Source organism: Semicossyphus pulcher, unplaced genomic scaffold (assembly GCF_022749685.1).
Source record: "Semicossyphus pulcher isolate SPU_LCO1_2020_fin unplaced genomic scaffold, fSemPul1.0.p SCAF_17, whole genome shotgun sequence".
NCBI classification, from domain to species: domain Eukaryota; kingdom Metazoa; phylum Chordata; class Actinopteri; order Labriformes; family Labridae; genus Semicossyphus; species Semicossyphus pulcher.
In genome coordinates, this window is record NW_027211681.1 from 25,424,881 (window position 1) to 25,441,601 (window position 16,721).

The 16,721-nt window shown below is 39.0% G+C and overlaps 1 protein-coding gene across 1 annotated transcript in view; it reads right to left on the reverse strand.

Moving 5' to 3' along the window:
* LOC138595053 (basement membrane-specific heparan sulfate proteoglycan core protein-like) overlaps positions 1–12,111 on the reverse strand; it is a 57,495-nt gene extending 45,384 nt beyond the window's left edge. Inside the window, exons 1-7 of the mRNA XM_069666372.1 lie at positions 12,102–12,111; positions 9,452–9,802; positions 8,072–8,341; positions 7,627–7,849; positions 6,047–6,107; positions 4,401–4,576; positions 4,236–4,243 (exon numbers count right to left, since the gene is read on the reverse strand). Coding sequence (XP_069522473.1) covers positions 4,236–4,243; positions 4,401–4,576; positions 6,047–6,107; positions 7,627–7,849; positions 8,072–8,341; positions 9,452–9,802; positions 12,102–12,111 — 1,099 coding nt within the window. The remainder of the gene's footprint in view (positions 1–4,235; positions 4,244–4,400; positions 4,577–6,046; positions 6,108–7,626; positions 7,850–8,071; positions 8,342–9,451; positions 9,803–12,101) is intronic.
* Between the last annotated feature and the right edge of the window lie 4,610 nt (positions 12,112–16,721).

The window sequence follows — 16,721 nt, forward strand, 5'->3', positions numbered from 1 at the left end:
TACAACACAGCTCAATCCCAATAGCCCAGTCAACTCCCAATCTTATAACATTAACCAACTGGTCATATTTATTATTCCACATCGTGGCTAACCCCCACGAAATCCTCCACCGGACCACTTTAGCACTTAGGTCAGTTGTTGATTCACCCGCCCCATGAAAGTCCCTATGTATAGAATTTAGTCTTTCCAGGTCTTGTTTAGCCAGAAACGTCTCCTGGACACACAAAATGTCACATCTCTCCATCAATTTTTCCACAACAACACGGCGTGATTTATCAGTTTCACTGTGGCCAACACACAGCCCGCGCGCATTGTAAGACACCACACAGATGTTCATAGTTTAGATCATTTCCCGTTTTACTTTCTCACCGTGTCTCTTGTGTAGATCCACTTCCTGCCTTTGTGTTTCCTGCTTGTTTGATTACGTGCCCTGCCCTTATTGTTTTCACCTGCCCCTTGATTGTCTCACCTGTGTCTGATCAGCCTCACCTCCTAAGTTTATTAAGTCTTTGTGCTCCCTTGTCTCAGTTTGTCGTTTCATAGTTACTTTCCCATGTATACCTTATGTTGTATGTTGTATATTTTCTCAAGTATACGTTATGTTGTAAGTGTACGAACATCAATGTACTAGTAACTATACTATAAGGGGATGTATAGATATATATACTTCTAGTCCACTTTTTAGTTTATGAAAGTATACTATAATAAGTGTTCACCATTGCAAGAAAATATCACAATTTTATATAGGCTTGCCATTGCCAAGTTATGTTGAATTCTTAGTACCTGCTTCTGGTCTTACAGATGTTTTTTGGTTGAGTTCTGTATCACAGTCAAATATATGTCAGACTAAGCAGAGATACAACAGTGCGGTACACTTGAAAGATGGTACAATGTGTTTAACTGATGACTTGAGTCATTCATAAACAAAAGTGTGCACTTCAAAGCTTGTAACAGACTTGATTCACTCTGGCTAATATTTTACAGCCATTACCAGAATATACAGTATATATATGTAGAATTCTTAAAGTGTACTTTCATAAACTAAAAAGTGGACTAGTAGTACAAAGCTAACTGGTACACTAACTAGTGCTGACTGAGTTGTTTAAGTTGTTAAGTTTGCTATGTTATGTTCCGAGATGCAAAAACATTTTTTTCCTAAGGGTTTGAAATGTGTCTGTTCAGAACATATGTTCTGAATATGGCTTTAGATGGTAATTGTCATTTTTGAGCTGGTTTATAGTTGCAACCATGAGTGAGTGGGCTGTTACATTTCATGACTCCAGCTGCATTTTCACAGGTATTGTGGTATGTCCCACATGTAGGAGAGGAACTCCTTATGTCCTCCACTTGTTAGGAGGTGTAATGCCCTATCCTCAAAGTAGTCCAGACAAAATAATTTATTGCCTTTGGAGCAAAATGGAGGATATGTTCGCTGATACTGGTAGTATATAACTGGTAAAAGGACAGTGTACTTATAAGTTTACTTGCTGTATACTTTGAAATATACCTTAATGAACTAAAAAGTTGACAAGAAGTATATAACTAGTATATATGTTCACATATATTATATATTATATATGTTGTTTATAGTATAGTCCACATGATAGTTGCAGTACAAAATAAAACCAAAAAAGTTAGGGGCCTGTAAGGGGTCTCTCCCAGCACTTTCAGACAGTGTTATCGTGAGACTTTACCTCCAGAGAAGGCTCTCTTCTGCAGGGGAAAGCCCATGCAGGCCCCAGCTCTCACTACAAGGTTCTTTTTCCCCCTCTGTGTCTTTGAAATTACTGGTAATGGTGGTATAAGGGGACACAACCTGCTAAACGGGGACCATGGTCAGCTAGCACCATTCTCCCGTTGTTGTGTCTTCTCTCTTGTCAGATTTCTTCTTTTCACTTGGTGTCAGTGCAATTACTGGTATCGGTAGTAGATTGGGACATGAACACTTAACAAAACCGTGGTCAGCTAGCCCTCATTTTCCATCCTTGTTCTATTTAGGCAGGGTTGTTTGGTGAGTTTAGCCGCAGAGGAGGCTCTGTCCCATGGGGGAAACCCTCCTCAGGCCCCGGTTCTCCCGTCCTGGTTCTTTTCGTGAGGGTTTTTTGCTAAGGTTAGCTTCAGAGAAGGTTCTCTCCTGTGGGGGAGACCCCCTGGAGGCCCAAGTTCCCTTCACGGTTCTTTTTCCTCTCTATGTCAATATAAAAACTGGTAAAGGTGGTATATGGGGACAATGGTCAGCTAGCCATCCTCTTCTGTTCAGGCGGGGTTTTTGCGATAGTTTACAAGCAGAGAGGGCTTTGTTCTGCTTGGGAAACCATTTGCAGACCCCTGCACAGTTCTTTTTGTCTCTTGGTGTGATTGATAATTACTGGTAAAGGTGGTATATGGGAACATGAACAGAAAACAGGGACCTTTGTCGACTCGCCCCCTTCTCCCATTCTGGTTCTTCTCATGTGGGATTTTTGTGAATATTTATGCTCTAATCCACAGGGGAAACCCTCTGCAGGCCCCCGTTCTCCTATCACAGTTCTTTTCATGAAGAGTTTTTGCAAGAGTTTACACCCAGAAAAGGCTTTCTCCGTTCCCATCATGGTTCTTTTGTTTGTTATAGCCGCTAAAATACACCCTACTTACTTCCTGTTCAAAGTTTAAATATGCATTGTGAAACAGATGTGAGAACAAAGATAAAACAACGACTTGTGTTGTCCACACACCACCACCTCACCAGTAATATAAAAGTGAAGGCTGTTTTTTTCATGACTTCCGTTTTAGTAAAAGGAAAAATTAAGTATCTAAAAGATTAATTAGTCAATCCTTCCAGCAGTGCTCAAATGAACTAAGTTTCCATCCAGACTGCAGAAAGCTTGAAATATCACTTTACACACCATGCATGATGAGACAGTGAAACTTCCTTACCACCATGACTTAATGAACTATGAAATTACTAATTACTAATTACTAATGGATACATTTGTCATTAGATATACTATTTTAGGTTTTAGTTTTTTCACATTCTGGATGCTTCTTTTGAATGTTGTAAGTCAGGGAGAATGTGGATTTTATTAAATACTTGGTATCTCTATTTTAAAACTTTATTTGAAGGGGTGTGCATAAGACTGAAGTGATACCATCATAACCATGACATGACACCTGTCATGAACATGAAGTCTTTATTTAATGTTCATGACTGTTGTCATTAGGTGTCATTTGTTATTACACGTTGACATTAACAAAGACAAAATAACCAGTCGAACTTAAGGGAACCAATGAATGAAACCAGTGAATATCAGGTAGGGCTTCATTGATCATCTGGGATGTATTCACATGTTAGAGCAGTGAAAGAGACAGGCTAATAGGTAGTCTAGAGGCTTTGGAGGAAGAGATGCTACAGACAAATTCAGAGAGAAAGGGTTACTGAGTTAAATATTTATTTATCAGTTGGTCATAAAAAGTATGTTTTACAAATTATATTCACAGTTAAATACTTAAAAAAATCAAGGTTTAACTTTAAATTGTTTTGCACCAAACTTCAAAAACTAGCTTGAAGTGAAGAACGATGAAATTTAAACCTCTATTTAAACCTCAGTTGTGTTCTACTCTTAACCTAGATTAAATGTAATTCTGTTTTACCAAAATCACTAACTCAAATTGAAAAAGTGATCCAGTATCAACTTTAAAATTACATTGGAGAAAGCGTAACTTTTAAATTCTCAAAGAAGGAGATTTGGAGCTTCTTTGCCGAGCCTTATTATCTAATTAACAGACTTAGCTTGATAGAAAACCACTTCATGTTAATTCTGTTCATCTTTTAATTCTGGTGAGTAAGCGTCTACGAATTAACTGAACTCTGTTTCATTTTTTACAGATAAAAACTTAGATTTACTGATTTCAAACACTTATTCAAATAAATCTTGGGTAAAATTCATCTTGTTGATGCAACCCAGCAACACTCAGTAAATACTTTCATTATTCTTCAGTTATGAAACAGGCAGAGAACGAACTAAGCTGAAAACTGCTGAATGTTAAAGTTATGTTTTATATATAATTGTACCTTCTGGTACCTTCTTGGATCGGCTGATCCTTAGAAATATATTATAAAAATTATAAGTAAAATACAAATTTGAAAAAGAATATAGAAATAGAAATATCAGAGTATGAATGCAATATTTGTTGTGGTCATCGGGTTTTGTTGACTGTGCTGTACAGTGCAGCTGGATCCCCTCCAGTTTCCTGACCTCTGCTTCTGAAGGGAAAAATCAAGTGGTTATATAGATTAAGTAGAAATTATTATCCCATCAGTGATAATAATAACAACAGCGCTCGGAAGGCCAAAATAAATGCATGATTCTCAAGTAAATGTATTTTGCTATGAGGATGTCCTTTTCTCATGAGCTGCTCACCTCATGGTGGTACTGGCCCTGTTAAATTTGACAGCAGTGTACTCAGTGTCTTCCTGTTGCTCCATGTGTCTGTGTGGCCGAGCAGGTCTGATGTCGTAGTACAGATCTGGATCTGTCTGCTTGTTGGAGAAGTGGATGCTGGCATACTGCAGGTCTTCCTGCTCCTCTGGCTTTCCCTGATCAGGTCGACAAAATAATTTTGAGCTCCTATTTTACATGGGAAGGTCTTCCATTGAAATATTGCAATCTCCAAATGGGTCCCATCCAGTACAGAAAAGCCCAAAACAACAGCAGCTGTGGTGTAGATGTAATAAATATACCTGTGTCACCAAAATGCTGCTGTATGACTATGTAAGCTATGTAAAGATCACATAAATCTATGTCTGGAAATATTGTTGATTAGGAACTTGATAAGAACTACTGCAAAACCATATGAATATTTGTTATAGTATGTGTTATGATCTACAGTTTATATTTTAATCCTGATTATTTGACTGTAATAATCTGTGGAGCCTGACTTTTAAATAAGATTCAAGATTAGATTAGATTAGATTCAAATCCCATAAGAAGCAGAAATTATTAGAAGTTTCAGTAAGAAGTGCTCTGTTTGACAGAACCTACAGAAACATGATTGCCTCAGTGTTAAACATATATTTTTTCTCCATGTAACCACAATGTTTTTAAGGTCCTTCCTTTTTCTAAAGCTGTTTTGTACAGCCAACAAATGAGGTATTAGTCACTGACATTCAGCCACAGAAACACAGGGAGCTGTCAGCCTAAAGAAAGAATCAGAATATGTGTAAAAAGCTGACCTCAAGGATGTGTTTAATTATTTACATATATTATGGTGCCCCGTATGAGACCTACATACTATAGTCTCTTCTTATTAAGACAGATACACAAAGAACTTTGTTTGCTTGTTATATGTGCAGTTTAACTTTCTGAGCTGTATACTTTTTAGAAATGTATCAAATTTGCCCAGTGTATATTTAATCATGGTGTGTAACAGCACATGAATTGTTTCACGGAGCAGCCATGGCTTGTGAGACAGCCACTGTGAGACCTTGTCTCAGCAGCTGCTCTGTGCCAAAGCTGTTCCTCTAACAATTGTCAATCAGGATTTTTACGGATATGCATCAGCCTATCTCATTAAAAAGGAATTCATTCAGAACCTGAGTGTCCCTGTGAACTTAGCTTCCTATTACAGTATAGCAACGTTAAGTAGCTGTGAGGGCTTTAACATACCTCTGTGGCATGTGAAGATGATTGCAAATGTAATGGTCATTAACCAACACTCAAGATAAACCTTTAAAAAAGATAAATACCCTCCATTAGCTCAAACTGAGATCAGGATATATTGCAAACGAGAAAAAAAGAAAAACAAATCTGTCTGATAGATTGATGGTGCAGAACAGAGCAAGTGCTCCTTCATTGTAACAAGTAAAAATTCACAGTTTTTATACACTGCAGCACAGTGAAAACAAGAGAAGCACGTAGATGACCAATTTGGCAAAGGCGCTTCCCTATCCTGTCTGGCACATCAACTCCTTTGGAAACATTAATAATCTGTGAGGGAGCAGTATGAATGAACAGGAACCAGAAGGGGATTTCTTTTGGATTAGAATAAAATACATAATTATTCTCACCTGCTCCCTGATGCCTGGTCTCTCTTCAGCCTCAGATGATTCATTGGAGGCCCTCCTCTTTCTGGTTAGGAGAATGTATTAAAAAATACAATTATACAGTGTTTAAGATCTGAAAACTTTACTTTTGATGATTGAGTTAAACAGAGCTGCTCACCTGATCCACAGGAAGACAGAGAATGACACAATAACCACAAGGACAACAGTGATTGTTCCAGCAACAACAGGTAATTTCCCTCCTCCTGAGAAAAGGTGATCAAAGCGTTGTATGATAACACATGAAAAAAATGTTTACAGTCCACATTACATGATGCCTACAATGGAGTGCTACGTAGTCCTGCCCTGCTGTGCTGTGACTGGCTGGTATTGCTGTTTTGTCTGGGAAAGCCAGTCGTAAAAACACAGGACTGAATAAATATTTCAACCCTAATCATAATTGTCTCCTAAATCTGACAAAGTAGTTATGTTATCTTGACCAAACAGACAACATCATTAAGAGTTTGAAACTGTCAAGTTCTGTTTGGTAGCAACACTAGTGGTTATGTTTGGGAAAAGAGCAAGGTGTAAGTCAGAGCAATTGGTCAACTTGGACCATCCTCATGAAACATAAGCTCAATCTCCTGCAGAAAGCTCCAAAGCATGGTTTACGGAAATTGTACCTTAAAGCCCAATTGTACTTTCCAACTACAGCCCAGTAGTGCAGGGAATAGGGGCTAGCAATTTAAGAACAAAGCAGTACTTTGTAACAAATAAATAACCTCCATTCACGGCTAAGATGAAATCTGGACTGTGTTCCTTGATCTGAGGTCCAGATCAGTCAGATAACATGAGGACACACCCTTTGTTTCTGTTCCCTATCTGGAGTATGTTACTGTTGCAACAAGAAGACTCCATAAACTATATACCATGCTGAGGTTTTCTGTCATACTGAAAACATAAAAGCTGATACAAATGTTTCTTTGTTTTTCACTTCAAGAAAAACCTTTTGAAGATGTTTTTATCTGACTTTAAGAAGTCAAACAGGAAGGGTTTTAATCAGGTGGATGAAGCATAAGATCACATGATGCTTTTGTATTTTGGTGCAGGATGTGTGTAGCTGAATTCAAAATTTTACCTGCCGCAACAATCAGGTGTAAGGTGGAGTTATGACGTCCTCTTGTGTTCTTGGCTTCACAGTAATAATTCCCACCGTGTTCAGCTCTGAACTCTGTGATGGTGAAGATCTGTCCTGAAGCTTTTGGTGAGTCATCATGCTCCTTGTACCAGGTGTAATTAGCTGCTGGGTTAGCATCACTGCTACAAGTCAGATTCACTGAACTGCCCTCCACTATCTCAGCAGAGGGACTCACTAACACAGAGGGAAGCTTTGGTGAGTCTGGAGGAGATTCAGAGAGAAAAAAGTCATTCATATCAGATAACGATGTATCAAATGTTAGCATAGCTTTGTCATGTTACATTTTGGCGTAAGGTCATGTATGTAACACTGTGACCCCCTGATGTATATTATAAAGCTGTGCATCATATTTGCTCTTGTTCTGTACTTACACTGGACATCTATTAAGAGAGGCAAAGACCGTTTCCACCCGTGTACATTCTCAGACTTGCAGTAGTAGGTCCCTCTGTCCTCAGAACTGATGGAGGTGAAATGATGAGTTTGGCCTCGTTCTTTAGGCAGTGTTTGGTTCTCCTTGTACCAGGTGTATTTAGCTGCTGGGTTAGCATCACTGCTACAGGTCAGAGTCACTGAGCTGTTCTCTCTGATTTCACCAGTGGGATTCACAGACACAGTTGGAACCATCGGAGGATCTGGAACCAATGAAACAAAATGTGTTGAATTTTTTTAGTGCCAGAAGTTGATGTGTGTGTGGAAGCATCTTAATCTTGATAGGTGGTTGACCCTGAACATCTGTGCAGATGTGGACGCAAAGCTGTGAAAAAGTGCTGCTCTAAAACAGTGCAAGATAAGCAAATGATCAATACAACTTAAAGAGACAGACAGACAGACAGACAGAGCTGTGGTTTACTTACATTCAACATTAACAGAGATCTTTGTAGATGTCTTCCTCCCCAGCTCGTTCTCAGCTGTACAGTAATACTCTCCAGAGTCAGAGGCCTGGATGGACCTGAAGACAAGCTCTGGTCCTGAACTGACACGATGAAGAGTCAGAAGTCGATTAATTTTGTCCCAGGTAAATCGAGCTGCTGGGTTAGCGTCACTGCTACAGGTCAGAGTCACTGATGTGCCCTCCACTATCTTAGCAGAGGGACTCACTGACACAGAGGGAAGCTTTGGAGAATCTGGAGGAGAAAACACAAATGTAATGACACATTCAGTTTTAGATGAGTTTCACATCAGAAACTTTTTTAAATTGACATTAGTTCAGACACAAAACTGGTGGAAATCAAACCTAAAGCTCATCAACATCACAGATATAAAGAACTGTTCGGCAGTGCTGAAGGCCTGAGAACAAGGAAGTGATCCTGGTTTAGTGTTTGTGGAGACTGTTAACTGATAAATCAGTTTTAAAGACATAATGATGCTGACTTGTGTCGCTAAATTTCAAGTGTAAGCTTCTGATATGGCTTAATTTTGTAGTGCAGACAGAGGAGAAGAGATTATTATACAATATCTCTACAATCTCACGGGGCAAAGACTTTTTTCACTCAATTCTGCCCATTAAATCAGCAAATATCACTGAGGTTCATGCAGTTAAAGCAACTGGGAGCAACTTTCATTGTGTGTCGATCTTGGCGACCCCTGTGGACACATCGATACATCTTATCTCTCTGCTGATCTTGTCCTGTACATGTGTTTGTAGTGTGTTCTGATGAAAAATCTCCTCCTGCTGTCTTTTAACAGTCAGTCGTATCACTCACTATAAAACTTTGCTGTACAAAATGTAAACAAAGGCTGTAAATCACCTCGTCTGAGACCGACCTGGTGGCAGCCATGACAGGACTTAAAATAACTATATATAAAAAGTCAACTGCTTTTGTAGGTAGGTCATAACCAGCTAAAAACTCCTCACAGCAGCTTTAACGTACAGGAGTTCAATGTCAGTGGAAGACTGTGAATGTACTCACACACTGAAGGAGAGGGGAACTTCTCATATCCTCGTACAGCACAGGAAAATCTGTCTGTATCACCAACCTGGCCTGGATAATAATACCATGAATATTCACGTTTAATTTGCTGTCTGTTCTTGATCCAGACGTAGGAAGAAGCACCAGGACAACTGAGACACTTAAAGAGCAAATACCCATCTGGTCTGCTCACCTGCAGCTGGGGAGCTGAACCTGTTTAGAAATTACATTTTATTCATTTGCACGTGTGCACAATCATTTACAGTATTTTTGAAAAAAGGAAATTATAAAATATATAGTTGAATATTTTAGTGAAAACTTTACCTGTGAGAGACAGGGTGACTCCAGGACTACCAGAATATGTGTCTTGGTTTGTTATGATCCTGAACTTGTACTCAGCTGAGTCGCTCTCTCTCAGGTCTGTGATTCTCAGAGTGCATCTGTTCCCCTCACAGTGATTCTGCACACGACCTGAATACTTTGATTCTGTTTCAACATCTATATATTCATGACCTTCTGTTCTGGTGAACCAGAATCTTTTCTCAACTTTGTTATCCTTGTTATTTACTCTTGATGGGTACGTGTAGGTGCAGCTGATGTCCACTGTTGATCCTTTTGCCTCACAGATCTTAGTAGGAGAGTACGTCACTCTCCAGCCATTCTGACCCTGTACCACTGTAACACAGAGCACATCAGGAAACAATCAACATGTATGACTTGAATTATTACAGAGTTTGTGGTTTTCTTCTGGGCGTAATATTTGATGCAGATCTTCGTTTTGACACCCTGAAGAATTTTGTAAAATCCTGTTGTTATCATCTCAAACACATTTCAAAAAATGTCCTGGTCCCAAATTATATTACAGATATTTTAACCCCTTGTGTGCCTTGGTGTTCCTTAAGATCAGTGGATGCAGCTCTGTTGGTTGTTCCTAAATGTCGCCTTGTAACAAAAGGTAACAGGGCTTTTGCAGTCAGAGCCCTCAGACTGTGGAACTCTCTGCTAATCACAATAAGACAGGCCACAACTTTAGCTTCCTTAAAATCCTCTCTCAAGACCTTTTTGATAGGAAAGCTTTAATGAATGTTTAGTTTATCTCCTGTCTTCTATTGTCTTTTAATGTGATTTATTCTTGTTTTATCTTTTGTCTTTTTTCTGTGTTGTTTTCATCTGCTGTCCCTTTTATCTTCTGTCAAGCACTTTGTAACCTTGTCATGAAAAGTGCTATATAAATAAAGTGTATTATTATATTCTTTGGAAAGTTTACTCTGTGGCCAGGTTGCTGCTGAATTAAGAGTGAAAACTACAGAGAAAAGCAGAACACTGAGGCGTGAGAAACTCTACTGTGTGGTTCAGATGTAAAATGCTAAAAGATGAAGTTCAAACAGTGTCTTGAGACTTCACAGTGACACCTTTCAAAAAAATGTACAATATTCAAAGTTTATATTCATAGAAATAAAAACCAGGGTCAGCATCAGAAAGCAGTTATAAACATGTACAATAATATTTTAGTTTACAGCATGCAAACTTTTTTCACACAGAGCTTCTTTATCCAAAAAAACAGAGCAAACGATGTTATCCACAAACATTTCTACATTTTAAAGATACAAGAAAAAATGTCTACAGAGTTAAACAACACAAAACCAATGTTTGCAGCATTTCTGAAACGCTTTCCTTTGATCAACATTTTCCACACTTTAACCCACATTTATCAGCCCACATTTTCCCAGAATCCCCTCTTTTAATGCAATGAATTTAACTGTAGATATAAGGTACCTGTCAGAGAGAGAAGGAAGATGACCAATCCACTCGCCGCTGCAGTTAAACTCCTCATTGCTCCTCTCATCTTTCTGTGTGACTTTAGGGACCAAAAAAGCAGATAAAATAATAAGTATACAGAAATTAAACAGAATGACACATATTGATTATTATTTTTACTTACAAAGATGAAGGACGTCGTCGTCAAAGATGTCTTTCTTCTGCAGTCAGTCAGCAGAAGAGAGAATTGTGAGGCTTGTTTCCTTCCTCTTTACATGATTAAAATACATCAGGTGCCAAATGCTATCTAACACCTACATCACAAAGAAGTTAGGTTGTTTTAATGCTAAGTTAAGAGAGACTAAAAAAACTAGTGACACAGCTTGTTGGTTTTAAACCTGTTTGCTGCATAAATCACAAGAAAAGAGCAAAAAGAGAAGAGAAACACAGGTGTGTTTCATTTCCTCTGCACTGCAGCAGTATGTGATAAAAAAAAGGTCACATGCTGAGAACAGAGTTTATTTTAACTATTGTGTCATGAGTTATTCTAGTTAAGCTATGATTTTGATTTGTATTTTGGGTTCAGATATTATTTCCTGTTTTACTTTGTCACTTTCTCTCTTGGTGTCATGAGTTCTTATTGTTTAGTTTTGTATTTAGTTTTCTTTGTTTTTGTTACAATTTAGTCTTGTTTAGTCAACTATTGTATTTGTGTTTCATGGGTTTAATCTTTCTTTATTTCTTTATTTCAGACCCAGGGGGATCCATATCCCAAAACACAAAAAACAGACACACACACAAAAAGAGAAAAAATAAACAATAAAATACAAAGCCTTCCACAATGTTCAATGTCTAACATACAGACAAGTTCGCCAATGGTTCCACAGTGTGGAAGAAAATCTGACAGAACTGCGTACAGGGTTAGCCAGAACAGCGATTAAGTCGTTTTCTGACTCAGATGCCCTACACATAAATCTATACATCAGGTTACGTAAAACAGCAGAGCAGGTAGGTACCCCGACACTGACAAACATATGGCTTGCACTGGAGCTTCTTGAAGCTCTCAGCAGCAGCCTCATGCTGTCATTATAAGCCACTGTGAGTTTTTTAATGCTGCCTTGTTTATAACAACACCACAAGTAGGCAGTATACAAAGGTGTACAATACGCTCTGAAGAGTGAGATCTTCACAGATACAGAGCACATGCTAAACTTACGACACAGCATGTTCGCTTGAGCATACAGCTTCCGACGCTGCCTAATGATATCCTTGTCATCAGACAGGTCATTTGCATTAATATGGCCCAAATATGTAATCTCACTGCACACAGTGGCCCTCATTTATCAATCTTGCGTGAAAACGGGTGCAGATCTGAGCGCAGAAATGGTCTTACGACAGGACACACGTGTGATTTATGAAACGTTCGTATCTGACCAATCCCAGCGTACGATTGATCCGGTCTTGATAAATGCGGCGGCTGAATTCGACAGTCATTAACATGTTACGCCCTTAAATATTGCTGGTTCGGAGGCCTCGCCCACTGAGGTCAAACATGGAGAAAAGAAACAGTGGCAAGAAAAGAAACTTTTCCGAGATGTTAATCGGCATCCTCACATCTGAGGTAGAGCAAAACAAAGATGTGCTTTTTGGCAGTCTGAAAACTGGAATTAAAGGAGCTTATAAAACGCTGTGTGGAAGAGGATAACGGAGGCAGTCAACAGCGTTGCCGTACAGGAACGGACTCTGGCTGGGGTTTGATTAAAATTCTCAATAACTTACAAATTTCTTACAAATAATTAGGCTTACACATGTTACATGCATATACATTTTTATTGTATGTTTAAATGTTTCAGAGCCAGGCATCAGCAGTATGTCGGCCAGCTCTCCTCCCCAGAGTGGTCCCACTGAGCCAGACCCACAGAGTCAGGCTGCAGAGAGCAAGCGTGCCCTCTGCCCCCCGTGCTGCGCTGCCTCAGTTGTCGGCACACTTGAGGCAATAAATAACACATTAAAAGAAATTAACGAAAGCCTTAATAAAATGTTTAAATGACTAAATGTTGTCCATTGTCTGTGTTTAGTATGCCTTTAGCAAATTTCACCTAGGATACTTCATCACATTACTGATTAAATACTGCAGCGCATTTGCAGAAGTTTAAGGTATATTTTACATTTTAAAAGCGATTGATGAGGTCCTGTCTCATCCGTATAGCCCCCAGTGGAGGCTGTGCTGGCCACGGTTCCCTGGGCATTGTTCTCCTCTGGCTGCGCCGGCACATCAAAAGGCACTCCATTTACTAATGCAACGTTGTGCAAAACTGAACAGGCCAAAATAATGTCGCACACTTTCTCTGGGGTATACAGCAGCGTTCCCCCCGCTGGTCCAAGACGGAGCCGCCTGCCCTTGAGCAACCCGAAGCAACGCTCCACTGTGACCCGTGTGCGTGTGTGCGCACTGTTGAACCTGGGCTTAAAAACAATTGCACAATTTTAGCATAGGCTATTTTGAGTTCATTTGCGAACACAGATTTCTGCTTGTATTTATTATTATTTCAAATTTTAATGTGTAATAATTAGTTGTCATGTTTAGGCTATTTAACCTATCATATTTTTTTTATTTTACAAAAAAAGTGGTATCAGTAAAAACGTGAAACGTAAAAACAAAAAATCATTTTGTTTTATTTGTTTTAAGAATACGTTTGATCTGTTCTGAATATGTGGCTGCTTATGCTTAGATGACAGCTGAGGTTTGTTTAATAATTACTTTCAGACTCAGACAGATTTTGCTGTGCTGCACCGCAAATCAACAGACTCAGATTTGCGTACACGAGCTCAGACCTGACGTGAGATCTGATCGTAGCTTCCGCTCACATCCAAATTGATAAATGCCGAAACTTGCGTGGAAATGGTCGTACGCACGGTTTTCTGCCGTACGTTCGTTTGATAAATGAGGGCCACTGAGTGCAGTGCCAGACAGATAAAAGTCAGGGAAGGTTGACTTTCTGTCTTCTCTACTTCTGACAATCATGATCTTACTCTTTTTAGCGTTGTATTTTATATCAAAATCAGCACCATACTGTGTGCATTTTCTCAGAAGCTGTTGGAGACCAGCACTATATGGGCTAAAAATGACCAAATCATCTGCATACATAAGGTGATTAATTAGTGAGTCACCAACCCTACAACCTGTACCACATGCATTTAAAATCAAAGACAAATCATTCATATAAATATTAAAAAGAAAAGGAGACAAAATTCCGCCCTGGCGAACACCATTGGTCACATGGAAGGGAGCAGATGTTACATTCCCCCATCTCACTCTCATTGCCTGATGCGAGTACCAATAAACCAAGATTCTAATTAAGAAACCAGGGACCCCATTTTTAAACAATTTTAAAAAATAATTTCTCATGATTAACACGATCGAATGCTTTAGAAGCATCAATGAAGCACATGAACATTGTGTGTAACATTTTGCCTATTATATTTATCTAAAATTTCCTTTAGTGCAAAAATACATAAATCAGTGCCATGCTTTCGTTTAAAACCAAATTGGTTGTCAGTAGACAGGACGTACTTCTCAAGTCTACGCAGTAGAACTGTCTCCAGCACTTTGGACATGACACTGGCCAGAGCTATTGGCCTGTAATTGTCTGAGCTGTTCAGCTTCCCCACTTTATCTTTGATAACTGGTACCAGCACAACAGAGAGCATAGAATCAGGTAACACTCCATGAACAAAAAAACCTGTGTAGCATGCAGCCACCAGAGGGCACAGTTTCTTACTGGCAAGTTTAATATGTTCAGCTGTAATATTATCCAAACCACAGGCCTTATTATCTCTTAACTTCAATATTGCTTCATTGACTTCAGCCGAAGTGACAATAACATCATCATTAAACTCTACATTATCCACTACAAACAGATTACTTTTTACACAGTTTAACAGTTCATAATATTGTTTCCGCCATAACTGTGAAATGTCACCAAGACCACTCACACCATCGATATTAGATGGAAGAGATGTTTTGCAATTATTAATAGTTTTTTTTTCTTTCTAGAAGTCATTAACATTATTTTTTTGCAGCTTCCTTGCCAGTGAGTCTGACCTCATAGTATTTTCATTTCTTTTAATATAGCGAAGTGCATATTTAAATCTAGCATTAGTGCGTTTTTTATTTTCAAACAAGGGGCCATGCCTGCTTTTGCCTGACTCAGCCCATTTTTGTAAAAGCATTTCGGGCCTCTGCATGGAGCTCTTCTACATGATCCTTCCAACCTGGTTTAGCATTGCACACTTTTGTCCTATGTTTATACAGAGACCTGCTCGAGATATCGAGAGACTCCAAAATAGCTTCATACAGGGAACATAATTCCTTACAGTGTTGTACATTCTTACAGTTCATATCCCGACACAATAAGGCATCTTTTGGGACCTTAATATTACCCAGCAAAGCATCAGAATGATTGACATATTCATTAAGCTCTTTCTTAGACAGTTTTGACCAATCTATTTTCCCTACATCAATGCCATTATCCACAGGTAAATTGCCTGTGTTCAACACCATGAGAAAGGGTATATGGTCCGTAGTAGCCAGATCATAATCAATTTTCATCACATCGATGGAGTCATGGGCATCCACTGTACAAAGGCAGTGGTCTAGCCAGGAAGTAGAGTGCCAGGCCTCGCTGATATAGGTATAACTATCATTTGGCAATAGTACCTTACTAGATAAAATCAGTCCACTGTCTGAACAAAACTGAATTAGATGATTACCAAATAAAGAGTTGGCATCAGTTACATCAGCATTCATGTCCCCAACAACATAGCTGCAGGTAGAAGGATTGTCCTGTATAAAAGACATGATAAATGCCAGAGGTACTCATCCTCATTTTGTATGCACTCATATGGCGTATAGACATTCAAAATTATTATTTTCATATCATTACAACACAGCTCAATCCCAATAGCCCAGTCAACTCCCAATCTTATAACATTAACCAACTGGTCATATTTATTATTCCACATCGTGGCTAACCCCCCCGAAATCCTCCACCGGACCACTTTAGCACTTAGGTCAGTTGTTGATTCACCCGCCCCATGAAAGTCCCTATGTATAGAATTTAGTCTTTCCAGGTCTTGTTTAGCCAGAAACGTCTCCTGGACACACAAAATGTCACATCTCTCCATCAATTTGTCCACAACAACACAGCGTGATTTATCAGTTTCACTGTGGCCAACACGCAGCCCGCGCGCATTGTAAGACACCACACAGATGTTCATAGTTTAGATCATTTCCCGTTTTACTTTCTCACCGTGTCTCTTGTGTAGATCCACTTCCTGCCTTTGTGTTTCCTGCTTGTTTGATTACGTGCCCTGCCCTTATTGTTTTCACCTGCCCCTTGATTGTCTCACCTGTGTCTGGTCAGCCTCACCTTCTAAGTTTATTTAGTCTTTGTGCTCCCTTGTCTCAGTGTCAGTTTGTCGTTTCATAGTTACTTTCCCATGTATACCTTATGTTGTATGTTGTATACTTTCTCAAGTATACGTTATGTTGTAAGTGTACAAACATCAATGTACTAGTAACTATACTATAAGAGGACTTATAGATACTAGTTGTATACTTCTAGTCCACTTTTTAATTGAAAGTATACTATAATAAGTGTTCTCCATTGCAAGAAAATATCACAAGTTTATATAGGCTTGCCATTGCCAAGTTATGTTGAAATCTAAGTACCTGCTTCTGGTCTTACAGATGTTTTTTGGTTGAGTTCTGTATCACAGTCAAATATATGTCAGACTAAGCAAAGATACAACAGTGCTGTACACTTGAAAGATG